The sequence below is a fragment of the Homalodisca vitripennis genome, chromosome X (assembly GCF_021130785.1).
Source record: "Homalodisca vitripennis isolate AUS2020 chromosome X, UT_GWSS_2.1, whole genome shotgun sequence".
NCBI classification, from domain to species: domain Eukaryota; kingdom Metazoa; phylum Arthropoda; class Insecta; order Hemiptera; family Cicadellidae; genus Homalodisca; species Homalodisca vitripennis.
In genome coordinates this window covers 147064794-147077678 of record NC_060215.1, presented here as the reverse complement: position 1 = coordinate 147077678, position 12885 = coordinate 147064794, and the positions used below count along the sequence as shown (strand labels likewise).

At 31.9% G+C, this 12885-nt stretch overlaps 1 protein-coding gene across 4 annotated transcripts in view; it reads left to right on the top strand.

The window, feature by feature from the left end:
• The window catches only part of LOC124369988, a 38431-nt gene continuing 25546 nt past the window's right edge, over positions 1 to 12885 (top strand). For all 4 annotated transcript variants that reach the window (XR_006923138.1, XR_006923137.1, XR_006923136.1 and 1 more), the window contains exon 1: positions 1 to 841. Coding sequence is in view for 1 of the 4 variants with exons in the window: in XM_046828243.1 (XP_046684199.1) it covers positions 589 to 841 (253 nt within the window). In the remaining 3 variants the exon portion in view is untranslated. The remainder of the gene's footprint in view (positions 842 to 12885) is intronic.

Sequence of the window (12885 nt, the reverse complement as noted above, 5' to 3'; positions counted from 1 at the left end):
CCTAGTGTTTCCTCAATTTAGTGCAGTTTGAGTTTTAGAAACAATTATTAATAGTATCGTTTTAAGTTTCATAAGGATTATCTGTTTATTTGCTAAGTAAACATTTTCATTTATGTTCTTGGCCATATTTTAACCTATGTTGCTTTTAGGATATCAATAATCTACTTTGTTGCTAAGAAACGTGTAAATAAACTTTATTTCAAAGTTTTAACCCAAGTCTGTTGTGTTTTATAGTTCAGTTATTAACCTTAAGAGTCTGTTTTCTGTTGTAGGATAAAAATAGAATATTTCTAGATGCTCTGCTCTCAGAATAGTTATATTTAGCCATTACTACAATAAAAGCCATATAGAGGACATTCCAATGTAGTGTTTATTTAAACAGTGTCACTAGTTTTAGTTTTGAAAAATCAATAGGCCTTAAATCATAGATATATTTTCTTCTCAAGAATTATTATTTAGTTAATAATCAATACTTTATAAATGTGTTACAACTATGTGCTAGAAACATTGCTTATAAACATCTTAAAACACTAAAAATGTAATTTAATTCAATCAAACACTTGAATTCAAATTTCAAATTTTAGTGTAATGTTTGGAATAGATTCTTGTAACAACATTAAAAACATGACATCTTATAGTATTGACTATGAAAACCGAAGATTTTCAAAAAACCAAAGGTCAAAAATTGTTGAAAGTTTTATAACAAACACAATAGCATGTTTGGGCCCAATAGTTATTCCTCCTTTACATATTTACATCATTTATCATTTCTGGAGACAGTACAGCAGACACGTTGATAGACACTATTGTACATGCTCGTGCTGGGATACAGTTTTCAAAGGTGAGATAGTATTGTAAATGAGTTTTATTGTGGGTTACTGGTAGGTTAAATTAAGAATATGTAAGCAATAGTACATATTTCAATATTTGTATTATTTGGTTGAGTAGTATGAGGTCTCATATTTAGCTCAATAAGTTCCGGGTATTCTGCTGTTTGTTTATATGTCTTTATCTCCTTTTCACTTAATTTGCTGACCAGTTATGACCTTTTGTGTGTAGTACAGTTTTCTATTACAATTTGCGAATTGTAGGTAGACCTATAAACATTTGTTATTGTCAAAGTTGTTTCAAGATGACAGTTATAGTTTTTAAAATTAAATAATTAATGTGTTTGGTGGGCCAATCAATGTGGTGGTAATAAATTAAATGTAGAGAAAAACAACTATAAAGAAATAGAAAAAATCTGCGGTAGTGATAATTTCCGGTAGCTTTTTATGGCATTTTCCATTTATCAATCACAGAAGAAAAAAAAAACGGCTGCAGTATAATAAGAGGCCACCACCACAATAGAATTTTATTTATGATTATCTAAACTATAGAAACAAAAATGTTGACACGAATTACGTTATAGATATTTTAAATTATAATCGGCTGTTTTAAATCTAAAATATTAATAATTTATTGATGAACAAAAAACTATCTACGTTATGTGTATCTATTTTTGATAACAAATGTAAAAAAATGTATTACATTTTTGTAACAAAACAAAACAGTTTAACATTTACTTACTTTTTATTGTTTTTAAGGATAAATGCGTGTGACAGCTAGTGACACAACACATATGCTAGCGGCCATTACTCAAAATACCCCCCCATATAAGTGATTATGCTTTGTTTGAATTAATTTGGAACCAATATTATTATTTAATTTAATCACATTAAAAAGAGCTGATAAACATTAATTGCAAATAACTGTAATTAAGTTGGTTTTTGTTGTATTTATTAGCGCTTAAGTATTTCAAATTGATCTAACTGAATTTGAAATTTGATAATTGATAATTGAAAAAAACTGCTTTATAAATTTTACTATAATCTAAACACAATATTTTATTGTTACTATGTGATGAGCTTTATCTGGTCTTACTGTAATCGGGCACTTTTGTGCTGGTTTTGTAATGCTAATCTCAAATTCGACAAACTTTATCCAAACCAATGGCAATCATACACCATTAAACCTCCTCCTTCCCTCAAAAATAGAAAATACCAAGTCATTAGTTTATTGTGCAGATTGAGATGAAAATAGAGAGTTGAACCACATTTAAAATTAACTTGTGTTTCATGACCTGTTTTAAGTGGGTAGAAATAAATGTTCAAAATTATACAGTCCACTTTAAACTGTACCTGAAAAACAATCATACTAATTTTTTATTTTCCCCCTGTCACATACAGTTTAAGGTGATTTATTTTATTTTGTTTTGTACGGTGAACAATACTCTACCATGCCGGGTTTTGTAATATAAAGTACTAGTTGTCTATAAGAGGTTTATACCATTTTTTATAGGAAAAAATTCCTATGATTTATTTTGAACACTCTTTTGTGAATTATACCCATACCAAAAATATTATAGAATCCTTAAACAAGATATAGTCCATACAAGAATAGCATCTTTAATTCTTTAAAAAAATATTTTACTTTGACTTATATATGTTTTATAACACTGTAGAAAAAACTCATTTATCTGGTAATAAACTAATATTCAATAGAAATGTGTTGTACACTACAAACAACAGGAAGTAAAACTTTAATGTAATTAAAAAACAGATATATTTCATAAAAGTTAATCTGTTGAAGACATATTAATCATTAAGATCATAGTAAGTTATAGCACACGTAATTGTATATAAATAAAAAAATATTATAACTTAACTAACTCACTATTTTACTGTAACATTAAATAGAATAGATATACTATGTAAAATATTTTGGTGCCTTAACGGCAGTGTTGTGGCCTTAAGATCGTCACAAATGTCCAACAAGCCATCACAGTCTCAATGTATGTGCTACGTAGAAGACCAATATCAGAAAAAGTGAATCAGACCCAATAAAAGCTGTGCTTCCACTCAAGTGAACCCTTTTTGTTCTTCAATATTAATCGTTTTCGGTATTTAATTTAATTTAGCAGAAATTGTAATAATTTGTTTTGTTTGTCTACAGGCTCTAATAAAGATAGCTCTGTTACTAAATTTGTGGAGAGCTCTGCATTTTAATAATTTTCAGTAACTACAAAACAAATAATAATTATAATAATTTAATAATATCAGAACATACAAATTATATTAAACAGTGTATCTAAAATTTAATTACTAATACTTTCATAAAACAAACTAACAGTAACACATTCATAAAAATAAGCCGGTCGCTCTCAGAGATTAAGTGGTCCTAGAGCCAGAGGTTAGTAGCTGCCAGTAATTAGTTTTAAGTAGTGTTTAGTGTTTCAGAGATTAATTTATATTGTAGATGTGAGCCAGTGTGTGCTCATAATTGTTCTTAAGATTTTTACTATTCTTATGAACTAAATATGGAGTCCTACTTTAAATCTCCTTAACAGTTTTAACCATAAGGTGTTTATAACAGGGTAAAATTTCCAGTACCACCAAATTGTAAATACCAAGTTCAAGCGCAGATTATAAAAAAACAATTTGTGAACAGCTTTTTAGTTTGATGTGAAAGATTAACATTAACATGATTTGGGTTATGGACATTTTAAAATTTTCAAAAAATTTAATTTTATAGTGCATATAAGAATTTTCTTGATTTAGTCATGCATGGTATTATTTGAAAGCTCTTATCATGAAGTATCAGAAATTGATATACCATAGTTCTCTTTTTATACGAAGATCTATGAGCTGTCTTTTAAACACTTTTCTTGTCTGAGACTGCATCTTTTTTCGGTTTTCGTGTGGTATTTTGGGCTGTAATTCATAAGAGAGTGTTAAAGAAAAATACAAAGCAGTCTTCTGGTAAAATTTGCAAAAATAAAATCATTAGCCATTTTCAAATTATAACCATCCATTTAAAAACCCTCCTTATATTACGCAACCCGTACATGGTAGTGTATTATTCATGTGCACACAAAATTTCAAAATAATCACCTTAATACTGCAAAAGAAATCATCAGTAACAATAAAACATAAACATTAGCTACGGCTAGTAATTGACTATGCGGTAAGTCCATCACGCCACCTGCAAACTAATCAGCTGCTACCAGCAGTGCATGGGCAAAGGCATGTCTAGTTGTCTTCCATCATTTTAAGCAAAACTTAAATATTTTCCTGAGCCATTATTTGGACTGGTACAAAAATAAAAATTGGTGGTACAAATGGTACCAATAATTTGATAGAAAAATGTGTGTACGTTTGGAGTTGATTTTAATTTATGACAATGTTTTTTTTCTCAAAATGTAGACCTGTGAAACCGACTTTTAAATGGTTAATAACTTTTTTCAGATGATTGGTACAAAAATTTTATTTTTGTGGTACAAAAAAGTACAAAATTCTGATATAGTTTTTTAAAATGATTTGTGCAGGGTCGGCTCACAGGTTCTATTACAGCTGGAAAAATCTTTTGTTAGAAACTGGAAGTGTCGTAAAAAAGTACTCTGGAGGATCAAATGAGGAAAAGAGAAGTACTAGTATACTGTCAATGCTCGCTCTCCAAGTCTAACCAAAATCAATAAGGAAGTTTGAACTTAAAACTGGTGTTCCAAAGTCTTCAGTATAGAGAAATAATTAAAAAAAAACAAAATTAAATTTTACAAATGTCACCTTGTCCGCCCCCCCCCCCCAGGGCGCCGTGCGCAGAATTTTATTTAGGGAGGGGTTTGAACATAGGTTCCTCCTATTCACACCTATTCGTGGCTGCAGGGAGGACTGAGCGCAGCTGACGCTCCGTCGCTCTGGTCCGCGCATGCGCGCTCCGTTTTTGGTCCCGCGGCGACCAATTGTGTAGCGCGTCGGAGCTCCAAAATTTTTCAGTATATAACACAAAATCAGGCGGAAAGCGCGCGCAATCAAACGATTGGATATATTTTGCGCGCGCATGCGCGTAAACTGACGGCGCAATAGAGCACAATTAAACTGATATTATGGAAACAATATGATATATCCCAATCTTCAAGGGGGGGGTTTTGAACCCCAAAACCCCCCCCAATGCGCACGGGCCTTGCTTGTCCGTAATCTTCTTGAAGATGATCTCGGACAGGAGAGTGGAATTTTGTTCTTGTATCATTGAGTTTCATGAGCTAGATCCTAATTGGCATACTCAATATTGTTTTTTCAGACGAGTTCATTTTTCTACCGCAATGGTGCTGTAAATAGGCTTAATTGTAATTATTGCAACACCGGTAATCCACACATTCTTGAACAGGCTCTACTCAAAATCAAAAGGAATTACTGTTTGGGCAGCTGTCATTGTAATGGGATGCCATCTTAAAGACATTTCAGACAGTACAATGACGGGGAATTAGGTATGTACAAGTTTTAAATTATACAAGTCTTGCCTCATTCTTATGGTTCCAAAAATAGATCAAGCAATTTCGACAAGGTGGTGCTCCTCCTCATTTCGCAAATCCTGTCAAGTGATTACTAAATGACAACCTTCATGGCCGTTGGATTGGCCGTGGAAGTGATTTTTTAGATTGGGCAACCCCGATACCCCAGATTTAATGTGTGGGATTTCTTTCTATGGAGTCACTTAAAGGGACAAGTTTATACTCATAGCTTCAATAATGATGAGGAATTAAAAACAATCAATTGAAGAGGATACTTCTCCGGATACCGTGGAATTTCTTTGTAAGAGCTTACGTGTAATTTGTTAAGTGCTGTTATCCATTGTGTCGCTGTGGATGGATTACAGTTAGAATAATTTTGTGTCTGTAATTGTAGGTTTTTTTAATAGGCTATGTTTTAATTTTCTGATTATTTTTATATTTTTGCTTTATTTCTCTATAATATGACAATAAATTAAATTTTTACAAAACCAAAAACACTGTTTTTTTCACTGTTTTTAAAGTATAGTTTTTCAAAATGCCACCATTTTGTTTCAACAATTGCTAGAGAGCTGAAATTTTTTACAGAATATTTTTAAAACGTATTTTATGAATTTTGTAGTGTTTTAAAATGTTCGGTGCATAAATGGGCAAGTATATCTAAAATCAAAATGGTTAAACCTCTTCACATGGTATATAAATTAACAATAATAACTAAATAATTGAGTTAGTTAAATAATTATTTTAATTAAAATATTTAACATAGATATAATTTTAAAAACTCAACAATAGCAGAAATGAATAAATAAATACATTTGAAGACAACATTTAAAATAATTAATGGCGTGTATCACAATTGACAAATTCATGCACACAATAAAATATATGAACTTTTAACCAGCTCTTTAAAATTGTTTTAGATTTGACTAAAAGACACAGACCTAGCGAGTTAATGTTAACTTATTAAACAATTTTGATTTCCATAAAAAGATGACTGCATTTTTGGTTTTGGTTAATTTAACCGGTAAGAGTTGTAACAAAATGCTCTGTTCTAGTGGGATAATCATAAATATCCTGTCTAGTTGTAAATCTTTCAAGTTGTGTCCTTTACATTTATGAGAACAGTAGAATATATACATATTAGGAATAGTCATTATTTTTAGTTCCCTAAAAAATTGGAACACAGATCTCTCTTTGAAACATTTTTTATGTACACAATTGCGTTTTTTTGCCATTTCAATAACTCTTACTGCACTACTACTGTTCCCCCCATACAGTTATTACCATAACTTAAGTGTGAATGGAAAAAATGCATAAGTAGGAGGCTAGAAGCATATCCATAGTTATGCAATATTCCAATTTTACTCAAGAGATAGACTACTCTCGATAATGTAATCTATGTGATGTTCCCAACTTAATTAGCTGTAGAGGTATACTCTTAATAGTTTTCCAGGTTGTACTAACTTCATAATTCCTATTTAAAGTAAAAATGTAATAAGTATTTTCTGTCTTTTGGTCATTTATACTATGTAGTTTGTCTCAAATCATTCCATAGCCGATTTTAATGCATGGTTTTCGTCTGTATAATGAGATTCTCATAATTTTCACTGAAATTCAAGAGTGTGGTGTCATCTGCGTGTAATACTGAGGAGCATGGTACATTAAACGAGAAATCATTCACGGCAACAAACAAACAAAAAAGGGCCCAGGACAGAAAACTTTTGAATCACAATTTTATCTAGATTATAGTGATGTGGTAGCTCCATAAATAGCTATATCGTAAACAATGTGAGAATTAATGAGAGCATAATAAACTGATTTTAGAGATTATATACTGCAAACCTTAGCCATATCGTCTCAGTGCATATAGACCACTGGAAATTTTATTTTAACACATAGTCCACATGTTCATTCCAGCTTAAGTTTTTTTATCTATATCCAATCCTAAAAATGTTGTGATTATAAGCATTCAGCAATTGTTCTTCCTCTGTGAAAATGTTGGGTTGAACCCTGTTTAGAGCTTGTTTTGTGGATAAAGAGATACAATTTGGATTTGCTTGAGTTTAACAAAAGGGTTTTACTTATGAAGAAGTCTTTAATCACTGAGAGACTATGAAAGCTCTCAATACTTTCGACACTTTTACTCGAGATAACCACATTGTGTCATCAGCATATAAACAGACTGCAGAGCTTGTTCCACCACTACAGGGCAACTGATTTATATAAAAAAGAAAAATAAGTGGACCTAATTATTGATCCTTGTGGGACTCCATTGACTCAACTGTTTTTTTTAGCACAAAACTGAAATGTTTGGAACATTTAATAAAGTATTACTGTACTACCTGAGACATTGTATATCCTTTTAGAAAAAATATCTCAAGAAAGAAAAATCAAACGGAGTAGTTGGATTACACCCGGAATATTAGTTTCGAGGTCTAAGTTAAAAACCTATTATCACATTTCAAAAATATCAACCCAATGAAAATTTCCAAACACATTTTAAAAACTACAAACAAATTTACAAATAAGTTTATTAAGGCGGCTAAAGCTTATGATAGTTAATAATCAATTAAAATCGTCTATTAATATATCCAACCTGCTTGGAATATTATTAACAAAAGAAAGTAAAAATACAAAAGGCCAGTGTTTTTCTATATAATGACTGTAGAGGGAAATTTCATCAAGGACCCCATTTTAACTGCCTGCTAAATAACTTCTGGTGTTGATGTAGCGGTGGTGAGTGGTGGTGCACCTCTCGTCAGCTTCTAGCTGCAGAGGGTACAAGTAGCACCATCTCCCAACTCCAAAGTGGCATCGATGATGCTAATTGGTGTTACAGAAGGAGAGGTGATGGCGGCTATTCGGTTACTTAAAGCCTAAACGTTCCAAGAGGTGTATGGAATGTCTGGGTGGCTCTTAAAAACAGCGTTTTCACACGATTGTCAAAACCATTGGCCAGGAATAAATTAAGTTTTTGTTTGAAAACTGGGACAATTTCCAAATGGTCTGAAAAATTGCTAAAAATTATCCCTTGCGTTAAAAAGGGTGACTCTAGCTCTCAGGTAAACTACAGACCCATTGTAATTCTTCCGTTGGTCAGCAAGGTTTTTGAGGGATTGTTTCTCACTTGGATATTTTTTTTCCTGGATGAGCATGGTATTCTCTGTAAGGAACAGTTTGGTTTCTGAAAAGGAGTATCAACAATCGATGCAGTCACCCAATTGATTGACATTGTGGTGGAGGGCCTTGATAGGCGAATGCCTAGGATAAGCGTCTTTTTTGACCTGTCTAAGGCATTTGACTGTGTAGATCACCTAATTTCCAAATGATATAAATGTGGCATACCACTCATGTGGCTTGAATTGTACCTCAGCAATCGTTACCAATTAGTTTATTTAAATGGCGTCTCATCAAAACATGCCCTCGTAAAATATGGTGTCCTACAGGGATCTATTCTTGGCCCTGTGCTTTTTTAGTTTATATAAATGACCTTCGGTCATCTATATCATTTGGTCTAATGGTTCAGTACATAGCCAATACTATTCTCTGTTTCCAGGGCAAATGCAAAGAGTCTTTGGAGATATTGATTGCTTTGTAAATTCAAATTCATGTCTTCAATTTTTATCAAATATGAGTCTACAAAAAAATCATTCAAAATCAAACTCCATCTATTTTTCAGGGCGCAGAGCGCCCCATGAACCTGGTCCATCAGTTGTACTGGATGGCATGATCATTGATGAAGTTTTAAGCACCAAGTTTCTAGGAATTCACATTGATAAAGGTTTGTCCTGGGAAAAACATGTGGACATTATCTGTACTAGAATGTCCTCAGGCATCTATGCTTTGAGGAAATTGGCAGAATTTTGTGGAATACATTTATTGAAAATGGCCTATTATGGCCTAGTGTACCCACATATGTCATACGGCATAACATTGTGGGGAGGGTGTGCAAATGACCATTTCTAAACAAGAATACTCAATTATTGTTTATAAACAAACATTGAGAAAACGCATTAAGAATGCTGATGGCTGAGCGGTCTAAGACTTTGGGCCTTGAGTCTGAGTTTGAGTTGCGCAGGTCCAAATCCTGTCTGAGATCGTTGCTCTTTTTATCAGTACCATTGACCTAGTACTATATGAAGTCTCCCCCTTATTCTGTTTGATAAGATCCTCGCACAGTGGCCCGAATTGGGGCGGGCAGATTAAGGCTTAAAAGGAAATTGGTCTGGCCTTAAAAAATATTAAATAGATGTACAAATAATTATTTATTCTAGATGCAAACAAGTCTTCTATCCAATCGTTTGTATAGACCGTCAGCACTCTAAGCAAACTACCAGCTTATGCAAAAATTAGAGCATTTCTAAGTGAAAAGTGCATTATAACCAATTTGCCCACATTGGTCCATCACCATAGGCGTATACAAATATTGATACAAATATTCAAAGTATATTGTAATTTGCGTTAAACTGAAAATATACTTGTAGTCAAACAATGTAACATAGTTCAGTTTTGTTTTAATTTATTTGATATTTTAACTATAACAGCTGGACCACAAGACTCATGCTTCGTAAGTTTTTGGAGTGACGAATCCGCGACCTGTGGGGGTTGAAAAACATAATACAGACTTCACTTCTCGCGCAGTTGTCTCTTTGAACCGCTAATTTGTAATAGTCTTAACTTACTTCTCATTGCTTTCGTTGTTGGCGCCAGTCGTGTATTAGTGACTTGTGTTTTTAATGAGTACCAATATTGGTAGTACTAACAAAAATAAAATATAAGTACAAAACCTCTGGATTACTGATTTTACCATTTAAAAATATTGTTGTTAAAAGTGATTAAATTTAACTTGATGTTACTATTGTACACTTCTCTGGTATTGTTTCAACCAAAATTGTGTAAGACAAAATACACAATTAGATGCTTATCAAAACATGTTTTATAGTTGACCTAACTATAAAAATAAAATGATGAACTTTCAATATCAGTGGAGAATTTCTGATATATCTGAGGTTATGAAATAACCCATTTAATTTATTTTATAACATAGTTTAACCAAATGTTCAAAAAAACTCTCAAGTTCATAATCAAAGTAAAGAAATATCGTGGTCATTTAAATGATATCTTGCTTGAAGTTTTTAGTTTCTTAATGTTTTATTTTACACACTAAAACACATTTTGTTCACATAAATTTCAGGAATAAAATATAAATAAATAATAAAATAGAATTGGTGATAATTTTAGGTTCCCAACAGCAATAATGAGGCCCCTGGTTGTACTCTAGCAATGTTTTATGTTCAAATTTCTTTAATTTATAAAAAACTATTAATAATTCTGGTTGGCCATTCATATCTAAAATATAAGTAGCTTAAAGTTCTCATCTGTTAATTTCTAGTTTTCTAACTAAACAATTTTAGCTATAGAAAATTAAAGATCTATCTTTCAACATCTATTTCATTGAATATTTTATTCCAATTTTCATGTTGCAATGTTTTATTTTTTCAGGTTCAATGTACTTGCTTCTACGAAACTGCTAAATAAAAGCCAAATTTGTTATCTTATTACATTTAAACACATAAACCCAAAATTACACAACCAAATTAACGAAATGTTGTGCTTTGTAAATTATATTTAACTTGAAGTTCATATTTTGTATGTCTATATTTGTTCATCACCAAGCGTTTGCTGCATTTATGGGCAATGCACGTAGTGGATGTCAACCACTCAGCCTCATTAAAAAAAAAACACACAATTAATCATTCATGTCTCAAAATTTGTGTAGTTGTGTACAGAGTAAATATATCATCTCTAAAAATACATCTCAATTTATATCCCAATATTTTTATTAGGGATGGCATGGTTTGAAATTAGAAAACATTTAAATGTCAAATACATATTATTTAAGAAATACAAATACACACCCATATTTTGAAGTAAAATATATGTATCTTGAAAGCCCATATTATAGCGTATAAATTCTAGGTAAAAGGTGGAGGATGTGTCTTTTGTTCTTAAGATATAGCTATTTTTCCGAGCCTTTGTTATTCTCATTAATTCAACGTTATTTTCTTGAAATTCTTTTGTGTCTCCAAAAGGGTACATTTTTGCTTACGTTATAGCTGTTGTTATAGAGTAAAATAATAATAATAATATTGCTCTCAGACGGCTGTCGAACTTACAATTTGTAATATATGGAGGGGATCTCCCGTACCCCAGCTTGCCTGGGAAGTACAGAAAATTTTTAGTGGTAACCCTCCCTTTAGGTCACCCTAGAATACGCCTATGCCCATCATCAGTTGTCATTTTTTGCTTGACATGTTATCTCTGAAAAAATATTTAACCCTTTGATCCCAGGATGTTTTTGCATGTATTTCCTTGAGCCCGCCTCCTACCACTGAGGTATTTTTGACTGAAAATGTAGATGTGTTCTAAAAGCTGCATAGGAGTTTTACTTACTGATTGAAATTATTATTTTTTGAATTTCTTATTAAGTTTTCTCTTACATACATTAAACATAATTTTCGAATCATGCAAACAAATGTTTATGAGAAAAAAAAATCAAAGACAATTATTTTCAAAATTTGGATTTTTTGTGCTTGAAAGTGTATAAAAACAAAACTATATTTAATTAAAACAAAAATATAAAATATGAATTAAAGTATAACCCAAAGTTTGCTTGCATTATATAAACAAGTTCTGGGATAAAAAAAAAATATAGTAAAAAAATGTAATCAAGTAAACAGTTACTTGATTACAGGCTAATTATAAAATAATATCACTAAAGGAAGCCTGAAGTTGGTCTTATTTAATGTTTTACTGTTTCTCATGTGGCCTTATAAAAGTTTGTAGTACCTTAATAAACATTTATGCGTCGGTAACACTATCACTTATCAGTCTTATAGTATTGTCACTTATTGGGGAATGTGCCCATTTTATTATATTTCAAGTTAAACATTCACAAAAGAGTTATAAATATAAAGTAAATTCCTAACATTCACTAGAAAGGTTAAATATGTAGAACAAAGGGCGACCGACAACTTTCCTAAATGAAGCTTACGTCACTGAACAATTTATTTAAAGTGCCAATAGTTCTTATAAGTTTGTAGGCCTGTTCATTACAAGTACTGTAATGTCCATATATATTAGGTGTATTTCCATTTTTTTTTAAACTAGAGGGAAAGAGACAAGAGTCTCTACATGTAGTCCTGAAAGGATCTTTGTGCCTGCCTTACTTTAAGTTTAGGTCCTCAGAATCTGATACTTTTATAGAAGCTAATCAGATCTGAGGCTCTTGTTCTATGATATTCTTAGGGCTAAGAAGAAACGCCCCTATGAAGTTTTTCCTACATTTGCATATGACAGGACATTTTAGCCTTATATGTTCTGCTGATTCTTCTGCTTTCCGCAGAGTGTGCATTCATCAGTCTGGCTTAGATCCACCTTCATCAGATGTTTCCTAAGAGGGCCATGTCCTGTCAACATCCCTAATATCAATCGTATGTCTTCCTTACTTTGTTCAAGGAGAGCTGACCACCTTTTTGTATAAGGAGAGATAAACTTTT